Source organism: Typopeltis vanoorti, chromosome 21 (assembly GCF_054136105.1).
Source record: "Typopeltis vanoorti isolate ZY-2024b chromosome 21, IOZ_Tvanoo_1.0, whole genome shotgun sequence".
Taxonomy (NCBI): Eukaryota; Metazoa; Arthropoda; class Arachnida; order Uropygi; family Thelyphonidae; genus Typopeltis; species Typopeltis vanoorti.
This window is the reverse complement of record NC_143569.1, coordinates 79,732,579-79,752,361: the sequence shown is the minus strand read 5'-3', so window position 1 is coordinate 79,752,361 and position 19,783 is coordinate 79,732,579. Positions and strand designations below refer to the sequence as shown.

Below are 19,783 nucleotides of genomic sequence, written 5' to 3'. Positions count from 1 at the left end.
TCCTCACTTTGCTTACACTTTCTGCACATTCTCCCACCACTATCACTTTCAATCCAAACTCCAGTCTCATTCGGGAATGCATACATTCCACACACATCACATTGGACAAATTCTCTCACATTATAGTTTTTGAACAATGGCGTCGTATTTTTGGACGCCATTATCTTACGTCGCATTGGCGCCATATTCAAATCTATGAAACGTATCGTTAAATACTAAATTAAATAACGGAATTTACACCAAAATCACACTGACACCACAAGCTACCAAAATTAGACAATATTACGTTATGATTTTAACCTATATTCTAATTTTCATTCAAAATTATACTTAGCTTTCGAGAGCTCCCTGAAAACACGACCAATCGCCTGGCCCTCTAGCGACTTTTGATGAAACAAAAACAAAACTCCAGTTTTTCAAATACCCTACATACTTATACCTGTTAAAACATAGATTTATCAAGGTTACAGATAAAGAATAATTTTTGCATCAGCTGAACATTCTAATCAGAAGTGAAATTGCATCACCTATTTCATGTAATTAATAATTTATTAGGACACCTTCTTGGCAATTCTCATAGTAGGGTATGTAAGTTCTGTTCGCTACAAACTTGGTATTACTAGGTCTACCTACTCGCTGATGAGACCTCAATAAAGGTTGAAACCGGTCTGGGTAGTGACCTTCTCTCATAATGTAGAACAGTAATACAGCTCCTAGGAGCTGGGTTTCATATTATGGGTAAATACCAAGAATAGTGATTGGAGCTTGCTCCATGCTTACTATGAGTTGCCTCAGTGTTGCACTACCAATTGGGTCAGGTGTTGCACTATCCAGGTATTTATTTACGCTTGGACTCGCCAAACTCTATATAGTTTCTATATTCGGCATGAAACTCTTTGAGTTTCTTATTCGACTATGAAACAATATGGGATGTAATATCCCTTAACTTAAATAAGTTCATGTCGCCGAATTGAAGCCTTTGGCTTTTCATATAATTAATAATCTAGTAATTTAATTTTTGATTTTCTCTTTGGTTGTTGTGAGGAAGATCACTGATGAATTATATTATCACAGTAGCACATTGCTTTTCTCACTAATTTAATTAGGTTATTTTAGTGGCAACCTTATACTGTACAATTAAAATACTTGACAAATTATTTAATCATTCACTAACTTAAGAAGTCATCAATCTTGTAATCCATTATCATATTGTAGCAGATGCTTACCTTGGGTAAAATTATGAGACTGGATTCCAGGATTGATGAAACTTTATGGAGCATCTGGGAAATCATCTTTTCATTATCTTATTTCATTTTGCTGATGCACTCTTTGCAATCTTTGCAGTTTATATTTGCAAAGAATTCATGCTATTTGTTCAGAAATCCTTTTAATGTAGGGTATGGAAATCCTTTTTACATCAGGTTGTAGTCTGGCTGTGGGATAATATTCACTGATTATTTTCTTGATGGCAGTTTTGTTATATACATTAGAGATCAAGGTATTCTTATTTTATTTAATTCTTCTAATAGAAGGGAATCTGAAGAACAAATTGTGCATGCTCTGTGAACAAGACTTCTGATAATACCTGTCTTCTGAGATGGATGATGGGCTGAAACCAGATGGATGTATCTGCCAATGAAGGATGGTTTTCTGTAAATGAAAAATTCGATACTGCCAGTAAAGGTATGGATTATTAAAGTATCCAGAAAGGGAAGACTCCTGTTAGATTTATGTTCAATAGTGAACTTGTATGAGTACATGATGTAGGATTACATGGAATTAATTTTGTCCAGAAATTGAAGTAATTCTCATCAATGAAACGAGATATTGAAAAGTTGGTTTCCCAGATGTTCTATGAAGTTCCATGGGCAGATTTAGCTGGTAGGATAGGACTGTACCTACTATTTGTTTGTAAAGTACAGCCATGTACCTACTATTTGTTTGTAAAGTTTATTCTTCTATGTGAAGTCTTTTTTAATGGTAAATTTAAACAAAATTGAAGAGTTGTTTGAGTGGTATGATTGTGACGTCCCTCAAATGAGGATCTTTAATTTTCTCTTTGAAGTCAATACTGTTTTTGATATAAGAACTTGTGTGGCCAGTCAGGTTTTGTAAAAGATTAGAAAGATATTCAGCTAGATGATAAGTGGAAGAGCCAATACAGTAATGGATAATCAGATTTGTGAATCTTGAGCAGTCCATAGATACATAGCAGATGAGCATTATGAATTTGTAATTTTTCAGTAGTGTTAGCATCTAAAGAAAATGTCTGGTCTGATAATTTATTTAATTTGTTAATATGACTCTGAGATGGATCTCTGCTGATTACTGTTATACTGTATGTTGATTGCTCCCTTAGTAAAAACATTGTTTGCTATTATAAAGGCAATGCCAGAACAGTGGCATTGCCTTTATCGGCTTTCCTGATGACAGTGTTAATGTTGTGATACAAACAATGAAGAGCTTGTAGTTCTGAAAATGGTATAATTCAAAGGAGGAGGTTTAGTTTTATATAAAAAATCTCTGCAGTTTCAATTCGCACAGATTTTATATAAAGCTAACCTTTTTCATCTTTTCATGTAGTTTCTCTGTTTGTTAGCTTCATCTGTACATAAGTCGATGATACCTTTTACCACACTTAAAATGAATTCTAAATAAGATACCTGATGAGGGGATAAGGCAAAATTTGGACCATTTGATAACACATTCAGTTCATCATGGATGAAAGTCCTGTTTGTTATTTTTATAATCCCTTTATTATTATGTACAGAGATGGGCAGCAGCTGAATGAAGGCTTCTTTGTTCTAACAATTCAAACTCATGAATCAGTCTTCACTTACAGTTTAAGTGTGCCTGTCTTGCTGAGGATAGAGAAATTCTAGAAATTAATTAAGAAAATAATATAATCAAAAGGTGGGTTGTTTAAGGATCAAAGCTACATAAATGAGAGGAGACCTCCAAATTACCTTTAATGAATGCAGAGTACTGACTTCTGACCTAGTGTCCAATCCTCACCTTCATGAGGTGCTCTATGTTAGTAGATATTTACTGTATACTGAATAAACAAGGATGGGCTGGCAATTTGGGACTTTTGCCAACCAAATTGTAGTCTCTTGGCTTAAACCACACATACATGTGATGGTGCAACCTGAACGTTTATTTTTCACTTGGTTAGAGTATAATAAATTTAGTTTAATCCTTTATTGTTCAACATCTTTCTCTAAATCCAGAGTAATTTATTAAAAAAGGGTGGCACACCATTTCGCAAATCCTATAGGTAGAGATGACCTTGCTAATGCTTCTGCCTGGTATCTCCACTTGGGCCTGGCTCCCACTGAAGAGACCTCAATAAAGGCCGAAACTAGTCTGGGTAGTGGCCCTTCCCTTAATGCATAACATTAGACATATCCGCAAGGAGATGTGTTTTGCATTATGGGAGATACTGAGATAGGAGTGCTGGTATCTTGCTCCACCTTTGCAAGGAGTTGTCCTGGTGTTGTACCACCTTACCCCAGTCCTGAAGATACTTTCAGGAGCAAACTTTGTTTGCTCACACTTGGATAAAGGATTAAACTAAATTTATTATGGTGCAACCTGATTAGATTATATATTTAGTTTAATACTTTATCCAAGTGTAAGCAAACAAAGTTTGCACCTGAAGTATCTTCAGGACTGGGGCAACCTTTAAGGTCTCTTCAGTGGGAGGCAGACCCAGAGGTGATACCAAGGTTGAAGCAATACAGAAGTCATATTTCCATATACAAGTTGCCAAAAGGTGTCACACCTTATTATTAAATTACTCTGGATTAGAGAAAGATGTTGGAAGTTTTTTCACTTGGTTAGACTATAGATTATATATTTAGTTTAATCCTTTATCCAAGTGTAAGCAAACAAAGTTTGCGCCTGAAGTATCTTCAGGACTGGGGCAACTCGTGGCAAAGGTGGACTGACTTCACATCACTTGCCTTAGTATCCCATAATGCAAAGCACACCTCCTTGCAGACTTGTATAATGCTATGCATCATGGGAAGGGTCACTACCAGACTGGTTTCGACCTTTATTGAGGTCTCTTCAGTGGGAGTCAGACCCAGAGTTGATACCAAGTTTGAAGCAATGCAGAAGTCATATTTCCTTATACGAGTTGCCAAAAGGTGTCACACCTTATTATTAAATTACTCTGGATTAGAGAAAGATGTTGGAAGTTTTTTCACTTGGTTAGACTGTACATTATATATTTAGTTATAGAGACCTCAATAAAGGTTGAAACCAGTCTTGTAGTGACCCTTTCCCATAATGCATAGCATTATACATGTCTGCAAAGAGGTGTACTTGCATTATGGGATACTAAGGCAAGTGATGTGAAGTCAGTCCACCTTTGCCACAGGTTGCCCCAGTCCTGAAGATGCTTCAGGCACAAACTTTGTTTGCTTACACATGGATAAAGGATTAAACTAAATATAAGGAGTAAGTATTAATTGAAAGAAAATCAAGCTTGCAGAAGAACTGGAAAAGTATCACATAATTGGCATTACTGAGATAAAGAAGACAAACACAGATGAGATCTTAACTAAATAAGTATAGGATGTTATATTCAGGCAATAATGATCAAGGAAGGGAGTAGTGATAGCATTAAACATGAATAAAAACTTCTTGAATGGAAGGCAGTTTCAAGTAGTTACGTGGGCATACTTCAGAATGGGGGAAATGGACAATGAAACTTATTTGTTTCATTGTCCATTTCATATGTCCATTGCATATGATCCTACAGAAATTTCTCTTAAGGAAGAAATTAAAGAATTTTTTGAGTCATTAGAGCATGCAGCTGACATAAAGAAAATGAAAAAAGTGGTCCTCATTGGAGATCTAAACAACAAAGTAGAAATTTAATTCCATCTGGCATATAGGAATGTTGTGGGAAAATTTGGATCAAAGAGCAAAGCTAATAATAACAGAAAGTATCTCCTGGATTTCATTACTAACACCATGTTCTGATATAAAGATGTACACAAATTCACATGTAGAGAAGATACAGGAAATAAGAAAAGCCTCATTGACTATGTCAGTGTTGATAGTGATATCTTTATTCTGGTTTAGGATACAAGAGTGTACAGAAGATTTGAAATTATAACTGACTATTGCTTACTTCTAAGTAAGATAAAAATGAATATCTCATCGATAAGAATGGCATATAGGAAAGTTTTAAAAAAAGAATTAAAACTGAGTAGCTTTTACAGGCAGATTTAAAGAAAAAAGTGAAACAGTTCAAAAACAAAAAACAAACTTTGGAGTCTCAGTCACATACTTTGAAGAAAACATTGATTTACTGAGGGAAGTATGTTATGAAGCAGTTCCAGAAATGAAGAAAGTATACTGAAAGTTCCAAGCAAATAAGTCGGCAGATGCTGTAAAAGAATACAGAGAAAAATGTAAGAGCTAAGCTATGTGTAAAAGCAGATAAACAAAAGTTTCGGGAGGAGTTGGGTAAGAATTTAGAAAATCAGTATCAGAAAGGTGGCAAAATGTTCTGGAGGCTATTGAAAGCACTTAGAAATGGAGGAAAGTACTGTAAAAATAATCAAAGATGATAAAAATGGAATGAAAACTGAAGGATAAGGAAAGGATAGCCTAGATGTCTGGAGTAATTACATTGAAAGACTGTTAAATGAAAGAACAGAACAGTAGTAGTAGTAGTAGTAGAAAATTTTCAAGAGGAATGCAAAAAGGAGCATATATCAAAACTTGAGATAGAAAAAGCCATCAAAAACTTGAAATGTGAAAAAGGCAGTTGGAGTATATGATATTCGGCCAGAAATGCTTAAATATGGACTTATAAAAGTTTTGTAGTTGCTATATTGTATAATTTAGAGGGCATGATCAGAAGGTCAAATTCCAGATGATTTTTTTTTTGGATTGGAGCAGAGCTCTCATAGTTTCCATCTATAACAAGGGGAATAAAGCTGAATGTGAGAATTACAGAGGAATTTCTCTATGAAATGTTCCAGGTAAAAATTATTCAAGCATACTTGAAAAGAGATTGAGAAAAATTGTGGAAGAAAACTTGGGGAAAAACAAGCTGTGTTCAGGTCAAATAGGGGTTGTCAAGAGCAGATTTTCACTTTATAACAATAATTGAGGAATCATGGGAATATAACAGGGATCTGCACAGAGCAGTACATAGCCTATATTTAAGTTGTAAGCCAGCAGTTAGAATTGAAGGGAATGGAAGAAGATGGTTTGATGTAAAATCAGGGTTAACGTAAGGATGCACATTATCTCCACTCTTATTCATCATTTATATGAATTGCATTATGAAAGAATGTGGCATTAAACTGGATATTAGAATCGGAGATATCAAACTTAGCTGTTTGCTTTATGCAGATGATGTATGCCTAAATACATCCAGTGCAAGTCTCCAGGGTTCTTTAACTAAATTGCATAACAGCTGTAACAAACTTATCATGAAAATCAGCAATACAAATATCAAAATTATGAAAATAGACAGGAACACAGAAAACTTCAGCTACATTCTCAATGTAGCTGAAGTTTTAGAACAACCTATAGAACAAGTAAAATATTTCACAATTTTTAGGCATAGTTTTTAGTTAAAATGGCAAATTAAATATGGAAATAGAATATATTGTACAATACCAAACAGAATAAGCAGGGCTGGTGTAGTAGGGAGGCAGATAAATAAATTTATATGGAATAAGAGAAATTAGCCAAAACACCAAACCAACAGTATACAAGACAGTTTTAAGTTATGGATTTGAGAGTTGGGTTTGAAACAAAGCACCTGATCAAAGACTAGAGACAACTAATATGAGAAAAATTAGGGGAGTGAGCAGTAAGGAGAACACATGCAATTCACAGACAAAAAAATACTAGTGGTGGTGCTGCACAGTAGATAATGTTTTTTGTAGACGATGATGGTATTGGCATGCTCTATTTGTTGGTGGACGAAGTGGTGGAGACCTGTAATAGAGTGCCCTCCCTTGATGAATTCCTGGAGGTATCATTTAATAATAATATATTTTTTAAAAGTGGTTTACATATGTAATGGAAATTAGAATTTAATACGACTGCTATATATTTTGCTCATTGTAGCATGAACATCATTGTGGAAGAATATAGAAGACTGATTTTACATTGAAAATATGAATCATTAATCAAGAATGAGTCACATATCATGATATATTTCCTAATTTCTTGGTCACAACTGAGTGAACAGGAAAGTGCACTATTAGAGTTCATGGGAACCAAGTATAGCTTCATAATTCAAGGTTAATTAAATAATTTTTATTTGTATTCAAGGTTAACTAGGTATTATTAGTTATTTAGTTGACCTTGGATTACAAAGTATATATTCTTGGTTTTCTTGAACTAGAGTAGTGCATTTTTCTGTTCACTCAGCTGTGACTGATACACCAGTCACAGCTGAGTGAACAACATCCAAATTACGAATCATTCTTGTGATTCGTAATTTGGGTGTTGTTGTTGTAACTGGTCTTCTGTATTCTCCCTGAATGATGTTCATTTACAGTGAGCAAAATATAAAGGAGCTATATTAAATTCTAATTTCCTTTACATGTTTTTTTTTGAAAAATATATTTCTATGTTGACTGCACAATTCTATAAAACATCTAGTAACTAAAATATTTAATTTCATTAACTACGTAACACCATTAGATACAGATCTATGTAATCTAACACTTAACACATGTTCATGCCAGACTGTATATTATTTGTGTTGGTCATGGGGTGGGGTAGAGCTTGTTTGACCATATATCATGCCCCCTCTGTATTGAGGATTTATTTTTTACAAATTCATCAATAGTTTTGGAATGCCAGTTTTTTTTTTTTTTTTTTTTTTTGTAAGACTAGTATTTGTGAACTGTTTGAATGGCAAAAAGAATATTATGCATTACAGGAATCATAGATTCTGCATCCACTGAAGTATATATTCTGCATGCTTAGTGAGACTATAATTTTATAACTGCATATTGCGTGATCTTCAAAAGCAATATAACGAAACTTTTAAACGTAATTGCTACAATCAGTAATAGTTTTTCTTTTTCTAATTTTATTGCCTATCAAGGTTGTTTTTCACATCCTGTTAGCGTGAATGGCCATGACCACATGTTATTTTGTACAACTGAAGATGTTTTTGAAATTTAATACAGTGTTTGCAGAATCTATTGCAGAAAATTAGAAAAAGAAAAATTATTACTGATTGTAGCAATTACATTTAAAAGTTTCGTTATATTGCTTTTGAAGATCATGCAATATGCAGTTATAAAATTATAGTCTCACTAAGCATGCAGAATATATACTTCAGTGGATGCAGAATCTATGATTCCTGTAATGCATAATATTCTTTTTGCCATTCAAACAGTTCACAAATACTAGTCTTACAAAAAAAAATGAATTGTTTGATAATTAGAAAGAAAAAAATTTTGCTGTGTTCTAATTATCAAACAATTCATTACTTAATATAATCAATGAATTAATATCAATGGATTAATATATTAATGCATTGATAGTGAATATACTAATATCAAATTAATTTTATTAATTTGATATTAATATACTAATTACAAGAGCATTATGTATAACATAATATCAAATTATGTTATACATAATGCTCTAATGTTAATTATTATTATTATTATTATCATTTGGTAACCTCCATGGAGTTAACAGAGTCATCATGGGAGAATCACTCAACTGCATCATGTCTATCATAATGAGCTTTGAAGTTACTTACACTACCTGCACTCAATGCATTCTGCTCTCTAACAACTCTCTATATAAAAAATCTGCTCCTCACACTCTTCTTCACGACATCTTTATACAACTTCCAGGGATGACCTTTCATTCTTCCCATCTTAATATCCACTTAATATATTGATATTAATAAAATTTAACATTATGCATAACAGCATAGAAAAATTCAGATACTCTCTTTGGTTTTCATTTACCACTTCAAGAAAATCCAAAATCATGTAATATAACATTTCACATATTTTTCTTATGTTAATGGCCTGTCATGAACATTAAGATTTATAATTTTATATGAAGTCAAGCAACTTTTCCTCATGTAAACCTCATTACTGGTGTGAAATAAAGTTTATATGAGAACTAACATTCAGTTGAAAAGTTCTTACAAAGAGTTTTAAATTATAGATGAGATTTGCATCAAGGCCATGATCAGTATCTTTTCTTTCTTTCTTGAGGTAAAAGAACAGAAGGATAAGATGTGCTATTGTTGATCTTAGAATTATGTTCTTATTTTTTTAATTCAGTTTATCATAAATGTACATAATTCATTGGCTGTAGATTATAGGATCACATGTGATACAATAATTAGATTACTCTGGGATGGTAATCTAATTATTGTACCACAACAACTCAAAATTATAGGTTATGTATTTCTTAAATATTCTTGTCATTAATGGCAAATGATTATGCTGTGAGTTTACACATAATTTATTATATCTTTTAGTAATTTAAATGTTTAACACAAATATAGATGTTCTCTTTATTTATTTATATATCTGAAATCAATAGTATATTTTCCTTCTAAAACTAGTAGATTCTTCCTTGCTACCATGCTACCATTTGTGACATTCCCACCCAATATACAAACTGAAAGCACAAGGCAATTTCTTGTGTTCTGCTCTTTGGGCAAAGTACGGCCATGAAATGATTGGCTCATGCCTTGCATTGAATATTTTAGCAGATAAATGATGCAAGAACAATTCCATTTCTGATGATACTATATGGAATAAAGAATTGTCTGATATTATTAATGGATATAAGTCCACGAATTTAATTTATAATAGTACAATATTTCACTGATTGTACTATTATAAATTAATTCATTGAGCCATTTTCACAATGTCATTTCATATCTTATAAAAATATCTGCACTTTTACTATGATACACATAATGGTAAGAAAATTCTCAAATTTCTCTTGTAATAATTGAACTATTTTCTTTTAGGGTTTGGGATCATTGGCAGATAGAGAACAATAAGTTTGTTGCTATGGTGTTTACTTATGGTGATTTGTGTAGTGATACTGAAAGAACCATTCAGGTAATTTTTAGATATTTTTTCCTGCAATTATAATCCATAATAATGTATTGTTTTTTTTAAGAAGAAAGCACTTATGACAATTTGAGTCAATTGAAGGTTTCAAGTTATTCATCTCTTAGTTAATTTTCAAATACCTCATCATCATCATCAAATTCCTCACATGTACTCTCAAGGGGTGTACAGGATATGATAGTACTTACATGAAAAATTACATAATTACTAACTTCCTATCTACAATTTTTCTCCAAATCAATGTTACTTATCAAGACTCCAACATTATCAGATCTTATATTTCTATCTTCTAAGGCACTTTTTACCATATAAATCCACCTATATCTTGGTCTTCCTCTAGGTCCATGCCAACCTGGCAGAGAAGATTTGTTTTGCTAATCTTTCCTCTCCCATTCTGTTTAAGTGACTATACCACCTGAGATTAGCTCTGCTAACACATTTTTGGATGCTAGCAATGTCAAGTTTTTTACTAATATCCTCGTTTTTAATAAGATATTGCCATTGATGTCATCTATTCACACCCACCCCCTAATCTTTCGCAGAACTCTCATATCTGTGGTCTCTAGTCTTTGGTCAAGTGTTTTATTTCTAACCCAGCTCTCAGATCCATAAGTTAAAATTGGCCTGAACACTGTCTTGTATACAGCTAATTTAGTGTTTTGACTAATTTCTCTCTTATTCCATACAAATTTATTCAGTTGACTTCCTATCTATGTTGACTGGCTTTGTTGACGCTGTTGTCTATTTCCATATTTAATTTAACGTCTTCACTTAAAATTGTGCATAAGTAGCTAAAATGTTTCACTTGTTCTATAAGTTCTCCATTCACAATGCAGTTGATATTTTCAGTGTTTCTGCCTATTTCCATTATCTTTGTCTTGTTATTGCTGATTTTCATACCAAATTTATTACATGAGTTATTCAATTTAGTTAGGAAATCTTGCAGACTTGTACTGGATTTATTTAAAAGTATAACATCATCTGCATAAAATAAAGAGCTGAGATTAACATCCCCAATTTTGATATCAGATTTAATACCACTTTACTTCATAATGTGATCCATATAGATAATGAATAAAAGAGGGGATAATGTACATCCTTGTCTGATACCAGATTTAATATTAAACCATCTTCCTGCACTTCCTTCAATTCCAACTGCTGACTTACAACTCAAATAAAGGATAAATATTTTTGATATAATGCCCCACTGACACCATGCAACTATAGAGTTTTGAATAGCTTCTCTCTTGGCACCTTGTCATCTGCCTTTTCAGATCTACAAAATTTAAATACAGGTCTTTGTTATATTCCTATGATTTCTGAACTATTTGTCGTAAAGTGAAAATCTGATCCTAATAGCCTTTATTTGGCTTGAATCCAGCTTGTTCTTCACCAAGCTTCCCTTCCACAATCCTTCTCAACCATTTCTCAAGTATACTTGCATAAATGCCAGCCTGGTTGGCTGAGTGGTTAGCGTATCCTCTCTCCAGCCAAAAGGCTGCAGGTTCTAATCCTGCCATGGTCATTTGTGCTTGTCTGTGATACTAGTGGTGGTGGTCTGCGGTAGATGCCGTTGGTGTAGATGATGAAAATATTTATAGTTGGTTGATTGAGTGGTGGAGACAAAGAGTTGTAGAGCAGGTTCCCTCCCTCGATTAGTCTTTGGAACTCCATGGAGATGTCATGTAATAATAATAATAATAATAATAATAATAATAATAAAAATCTTACCATCAATACTCAGTAGGGAAATACCTCTGTAATTCTCACATTCAGTTTTATTCCCCATTTTGTATATGGGCTCTATGAGAGATTCTAAAAGAATCCTCGGGAGTTCTTTTGACATGTAGCCAGCAAAAATAAAATAAAAAAAAAGAAGAAGAATGATTATGGAAGGATGACATTGATTGGAGAAAATGGTATAAGAACAACTGCTGCAGAGGATATAGTTGAGATGTTCAATGAGAAGTTCATAAAGGTCTTTCATTCTTGTGAATATGACATCATAGAGAGTGTGAGAGCAGTCGATGATAATGAGGAGAGAGACTGACTGTAAGTGAGCAAGAGGTATATGGCAAATTGAGCATACGTGATGTTAATAAGGCTGTGGGACTTGATAATATATCACCATGTATTTTGAAGGAATGTGCCAGGGAGTTTGCATCTACCTTGACATATTTGTTTAATATGAGTCTTGCACTGGGTCAAGTTCCAAAGGAGTGGAAGGAAGACAAGATTGTACAAATAAGGGAGGTGACAGAACTCAAGCATCAAATTATAGGCTTATCTGTGTGTCAGTTGTCAGTCAGTTGTTTATAGTGTTGGAGAGGCTGGTGAGAACCAGGATCCAGAATTGGGTTGACGACAATGATATTATCTTTGATGGACAGCATGGATTTGTTAAAGGGAGGTCATGTTTTAGTAATTTACTTACTTATTACAATAAGGTGATGGATTCATTGGACAAAGGAGATGGATACACAGTAGTATACTTAGATTTTGCAAAGGCTTTTGATAGATTAACATATGATAAGTTGATAGTCAAACTAAAGTGGATGGGGTTGGATTAGACTAGTGCATTGGATTGGAGATTGGCTACTTGATAGGTATTAGCAAGTTGTGTATGGGGGAACAATATCCCAGAAGAGGAAAGTCACTAGTGGTGTGCCTCAGGAGTCTGTTTTAGGGCTGTTGCTGTTTAACCTGTATGTTAATGATATTGGGGAAGATTTGTTTGCAGATGATACAAAGTTGGGACAAACTATGAGGAGTAGAACAGATGTTCTAGCAGATGGATGAGAATTCAGGGCATGGGAAGGAGTGGGGATGACAGTTCAATGTTGAAAAATGTAAGGTTTTAAAATTTGGGAAACAAAGATGGGATGTAGAATTTATGCTTGGTTGGAATATATTGTTGGAGGTGGAGGAAATAAGAGATCTTGGAGTGATGGTGGATAAGGATCTAAAATTTAGAGGACACATTGCTAAAATTGTGAGGACAACACAACGAATTCTGGGAATGATGTGGAGGACACTGACTTTTAGCATTAAGGAGTTTCCTGTTCCACATACGGACTACTGTGCACAGATTTGGTCAGCTGGTTTTCAAAGGGTCCAGAGTTGATCGACTCCAGTAGTTCCTGATCTGTGGAATGTTGAATATGAGGAAAGGTTGAGAAGGTGCAACTTACAGAGTCTAGTGGATAGGAGGACGAGGGGTGATAATGATAGAGATGTACAAGTTGGTAAAGGGTTGTTAGAGGATCAGTGTTGAAGAGGCTTTTCATAAAATGGTGGGAGATCAGGAGAGAACAAGAGGTCATCCCTGGAAGCTGTATAAGGAGGGTGTGAACAAGGGAGTAAGAAGCAGTTTTTTTGCATGCAGAGTTGTGAATGATTGGAATGCCTTGCCATCTAAGGCATTCCACTGTGGTGTGTGTGCAGAGAATTTGAATGTGTTTAAGGCAAGGCATGATGAGCTGTGTGTATGACAAAGGCACTGCCTAGATGAGTCATTGACTCCATGGGGGATCTTAGAATAATAATAATAATAATAATAATGTAATGTTTGCTTTTATAAAGCAGTATAAATTACATGTATGGCATATCATTATATCTCATTCTAAATTAAAAGTAAATCAAGTGAAATACTCATAGTTTTAATTATTTATTTATAAAATATATTTTATCGTAATGTATATTGTATTGTGAAATGCAATACAAAAGTAGCCAAGAATTGATATTATTATTTAGAGCAATGCATTGTTTACATCATAGCAGAGTGACTCCAAAACCAAAAGTAAAGTAAAGTACAGTTCTTTTGTTGCGATGTTTTGTTGTAGAATCTACCAGAATGACTACACCACTGCTAGAATATACTGCTAGGCTGGTGAATTTTGACATTTTTTCTTTCTAAGTGAATTTATGCACATCTCCTAATGTTTGAACATGATGCATATAATGAAATATCCATGTCCTGAGCAGAAATCTAGCCAGATGCTTAAAATTGTTATTATTTGTTTTGCTCTTTTCTCCAAATTTTCCTAAAACATTTCTACATGTCTAGTATTCATTTCCTACTCTGCTGTTTACAATTTCACTTAACATATTTTCCAAATACTTTATAACTACCATTCCCAGATACTGATTTGTCCATAATTTTCTACCTCTGTCCTGGAATCTCTTTTCATGCAACAGGCTATCTTGCCTCTTTCCACTCCCTTGGAATTCTATCATTGCTGAGACTTAAATGAAGCAGCCTGGTTGAGGGCATCTGCCATTTCTCTTTGATGTTCACCATTTTCTTCAAATGAGGAAATGAAATATAGTTGAGGGCACCTGCCATTTCCTCAAACAGACTGATATATCATCCAATCCCATGGTAATTTCTTTAAGATTTCTTAAAATCAATATAAATAAAATTAAAACAATGTCTTTTTTTCCAGTCATCATGCAGAAATGGCTGAATTGATCTTGATGAAATTTTGGATATGTTCACAGTGATCTCAGATATGTTTTAGGTTACTTGGCTATTTTATCCACTGTTTTGTTTTGTTTTTTTTAATCTAAGGTTTCTGATACTGTGACTAATTGAGTGAGCTCTTGGCTCTGGAATTGTTCCCTTCTGACTCCCAAGAATAACCAAGTGCAAATGATCAGTAACATTGCACCTTAGTAGATTTGAAGCATAAGAAATGGTCTACAAATCAGGATGAATCATTATACTACCTGGTAAAATTTTTGATTTCTGTCATATGAAAAACTTGAGAATGCCAACTATATGCAGTGCTATCCAGCCATAGGTGCACATTCTCCACATGGATGTTTCTAAAGCTCAAATTATAGTCATGATTTAGTTTTCTAAATTAAACTATGCTTAGCTTACAAGCAAAGAAGAAGAAAACAATAAAATAATGAAACTAAATGAACAATGTGAATTCTCAAGAAAGAACTAGACAAATCATTTTGTGGAAGAAAATTGTTGAAAATCTTTCTACCATTGTATATGCTCTTATGGGATTGTGATCTTTAGTCAGCTACTTGAAAATGTTTTTGAAGCCAAGACTTCAGTGTAATATTTTTATATTCTTAGGCAATTTTGTTAGCCATTAACAATTATGCAGTATTATAACCAAAATAACCACAGCAACACAGTTGGCAAATAGAGACAGAGTTCCCAATTAAAAAAAAAAAAATGCAGCATGTATGATTGTTCTTCTTTTCTAGTATTATTGTTTCTAGTATGATACTCTTCAAACATTCTATCTTCTCTGTATATTTCAAGCACAATATACAAGCAGAACTAGGGTCTGGCCATGGGCAGTTCTCTTTCACCAGTTTTAGCAAATCTCTTTATGAAAGCATTCGTAAAAGTGATCCTAGAAGAATACCATCATAAACGTAAATTATGGAAAAGGTACATAGACAATATATTCTTATTCTGGATTTCACTTCTGTATTTTAATGACTACCTCATTGTCAACATCCTAACATAAAATTCACCTATGAGTTAGAATCTAATGGTTCACTCCCATTTAATAAATTAAGTCTTATTTCAAAATCCTACACACATACAAATAGATATCTGTGTGTGTGTGTGTGTGTGTATCTTCCCATCATTATAGACCTGAAATTGGGTATTATTTCTACACTAGCAGCAGGAACCCACTGGCTCATTACTGACAAAGATAAACAACTAGCTAAAGAACTCTAATATTTAAAAAATACTTTTTTTTCAAAATGGCTATAATGATCTTCTTATCTCTAGACTGCTTAACCAACATAAGATTAGAGATATTTCTAATCTCTAATCTAATTCAATGAAGAAAACGGAGGCTTCATCTTCTTCCATATATTAGCTCTATTTTCATAAAACTGGCAAAAATACTTAGAGAACATAAAATTAAAACAGTATTCACTCCCTTTATTGATGAAATCACTGCTCCGATCCACACAACCTCAGCACGGTCCACTTAAATATGTGGGTGTCTGTCGGCTATGGTGTAAATGCAGGTCATCTTACTATGGATGACAGAAAAATCTGTTGAGCAATGCATTGAAGAACACATCTGAGATATTGAATACTACAAAAGGGTGAACCTCAGCTTTGTCATCACATGTACTCTCTTCAGCTGCCTCACAAGATGTTTTAACAATGAGACATCAAGTGTTATAGGATGAATCTGAACTATTATACCATTGCAATGACATAACTGAGAAGAAGAATTTGGGAATTCTTAGAAATGGCATTGAATCAAAACATCTAAATATAAACCCAAGTATCAACTTGTCTGAATACATCCTAGCCATTGTTAGCCAGGGCATGTGTATGCAAATGCATAAGCACACCCAACATGCTCAACAATGCAACACACAATTAGAAATATTTGAAAAATAACAGTCTCAGTCTTGTATAACTATATAGTGGTTGTGACCTTTGTTAGTCTTTACTGTTTTTCTACTAGTTTTCATGTTTACATCTGAAGAAATTCAGTGTAATTAGGATGAAACATTGTGTTTTTAATTGAAATAGTTTTGCCATCTTATTCCAGTTTCTGCCTTATAAACTCTTACTTATAAATTCGTGAACCAGCTCTATATGAAATATATACTTTTTTTTTTTCTAGAATTGTTAATATATATTTTTAGCTATATTTGAATTTTTTTTCCTACTCTGTGTCATAAGTTCCAAAAAGGAAAGGGGAATATCAGGAAAGAATATCAAAGGTTGCAAGCATGTTTCTTGTAAGAATGTGCAAGAAATGTTTTTTTTTATTTTTTATTTTTTTATCATAGAGATGTATGTGTAACTCTTTAAATAGGTATAATTTGTAATCATAATAATCTCAAAATTTCTCCAATGAATTGCTATCTCTGATTTTTTTTGCACATTTTATGTAATCAAAGTTTTTTTTTTTTTTGATAGGTAACGCTGAATTGTGGCACAAAAGAAGAATTAACAAATGTGTCAGAACCACAGAAATGTCAGTACACAGCAAACTTTTCAACTCCTCTAATCTGTCATAATGATTCTATGTTGGTATATCCATGGCTATCTTTAGATATCCGTCAGCAGTGGGACACTTTAGAAACTGAGCTGCAAGATGGTGACATTACTGCAAAGGTAAGCAGTACATTGAAAAAATCTTTGTAATGATCAATAAGTTGCTTTCAGTTCCCCCCTCCCTCCCCATATCCTTCTATTTCGATACTTACAGTAGTCTTACGTTTTGCCAACTCTTTCTGTTTAGACAAGAGACTCCAGATTTTTCATGAAAAACTTTAAAGTTATAACTTTGCTGTTAAATTTTAATTAAAAAAAAAAACCTTCTACTCTGCGCACGCACGCACGCACACACACACACACACACACACACACACATCATGCTGAATATACATCAATTTCATTATATGATGGTGGTCTGAAAAGTTCTCAGCCTCGACCATATATCGGCATTTTTTTTTTTTTCTAAGTTGGTACATCTGTCGTAAGCATCCATGTGAAATTGCAAGTCATTCTATCAAGTAGTTTGTTTTATACAGCTGTCTGAAGCAAAAGTGCTGTCTCTATCCCTTGAAATGGATAAAATTTGAGTATCATGCAGTTATAAAATTCTTTGTAAAAGAAGGTAAGCCAAAATAAATTCATTCAAAGTTCATTAAAGTTTATGGGCGCTCTTCTCCTTCGTTTCCAACAATTAAGAAAATGGGCTACCGAGTTTAAACATGGTCATTCCAGCCTTGAAGATGATCCGCGTGAAGAACGTCCAAAAAGTGTAACACCACCAGAAATCATTGATCAAGTGCATGATATGTATTGGATGACTGGCGAGTCAAAGTGCGTGAAATTGCTGAGACTATAGGCATTTCAAAAGAGTGTAGGATATATTTTGCATGAAGAATTGCAAATGAAAAAGCTTCGCACAAGATGGGTGCCGCACTTGCTCACAGCAGATCAAAAACACACTCACATGAAACTCTCTGAACAGTGCTTGGAGTGTTTTAACAAGAATAAAACTGATTTTGTGCACCAATTTATTACTATGGATGAGACTTGAATTCACCATTGCACACCAGAATCCAAACAGTAGTCAAAACAGTGGACAAAAGCTGGTTGTTCAGCACCAAAGAAGACAAAGTCGGTTCCATCAGCAGGAAAGGTTATGACGAATGGGCAGGGGAGGGATATTCAATCACACAGATCAGCTTTGAAGTCAGAAACTGCTTCACAGGCAGTGCACAGTGTGTGGATGCATTGTCATACAACAGAAACAAATTGTTTTTGTGAAACAGTTTCCTAATTCGTTGCAGGTGGGCATACAGGCATTGCATTACTCCTAAATAATACTGACCATTCACTGCGGTGCCCTTGGAACAAATTTGCGGTGGATAATTCCAACAGCATTGAAAAAAACAATGACCATTGTTTTAATACGTGATTTTTAAAAACTTGACTTTCTTCTGCCAGGGAGAAGACATTCCATGCTCTGATGTTTCTTTTTCGGATCAAACTGAAAACACCAACTTTCATTACCAGTGACAATTCTTTGCAACACATCATGATCTTGATTAACTGCATGGATGAAATTTTGACAACATGCAACCTGGTGCTCTCTCTGTTGTGTGCCAACATGTCCGGCACAAACCTCAAACAAATCTTCCTCTTGTGCAAATCTTTTTTTAAGAATAATTTGGCTGTTTCCTTACTGACACCAAGCTGTATAATGAGTAGCCTAGTGGTTATTCACCTGTTGTGGACAATTTCCATAGCTTTTACCACATTTTTATTTGTCCGTGCAGAAACTGGCCATTCACAGCATGATTCATCCTCTATCTACAGAAGTTTTCTTTCCTAATGTAAATTAGGAAAAACTTTGTAGTAGTTTTTCGTAATTTACAGTAAAATTTTATCACAGCTCTTTGCTCCATGACACAACTTCTGACTTGCTCTACTCACACACTTCCATGGTTGCCACATGAAAAATGCTGCGTCACCCGACTAGAAAGTTGCATGTATGATTACAACACACTCTAGCAGCAGTCAAAACTATAAACACATTTGTTACTTTTATTCAAAAGGCTGTCCTGTTAAAAATCAATCTCATTACTTAATGAGCACACTGTGTACATATATTGATGCAGTGGATTTACTCAACTATATGGCACAATAGAAAAAACTTAAATGACTTAAAGTCGAGGAATGACAATAAAATTATTTATTATATGAACGCACAACTAGTTTCATCTTCTTCATTGAGATGTCATCAAAGACTTCATTGGGTGCATATCATGAAATGAGATATACAAAAAATATACATTACAAGCAAACAACAGCTATAAATTAAGTTGCAAATGAATTGCTGACACATGAAGGTGTTCTGGATATCACAGTATTGTTGAGCATGTTCAGGTAGGCATGATCTAATGTATGCCAAAGTTGGATAGCTGAGGAGTAACAGAGAGGTTATAGCTTAGGTTAGTGTTACACCCTGATACCTTAAGAATGTAGAATTCTCAGTTATCATGGTGTAACATGAAGAGCAAATAAAAAAAAAAAAACCTGCATAAAGGCTAATAGCTAATTTAAATGAATTATTTAAAAGAAAAAGGAAATATTCTTGCATCCAATAAAATATATATAAAATAAAGGTGTTTGGGTGAACTAACTAAAAAAA

The 19,783-nt window shown here is 33.8% G+C and overlaps 1 protein-coding gene across 2 annotated transcripts in view; it reads left to right on the top strand.

Moving 5' to 3' along the window:
- Positions 1-19,783, top strand: part of LOC150095025 (N-acetylglucosamine-1-phosphotransferase subunit gamma-like) — a 149,636-nt gene that overhangs the window by 112,609 nt on the left and 17,244 nt on the right. For both annotated transcript variants that reach the window (XM_090411382.1, XM_090411381.1), the window contains exons 6-7: positions 10,004-10,097; positions 17,035-17,232. In XM_090411382.1, coding sequence (XP_090267508.1) covers positions 10,004-10,097; positions 17,035-17,232 — 292 coding nt within the window. The remainder of the gene's footprint in view (positions 1-10,003; positions 10,098-17,034; positions 17,233-19,783) is intronic.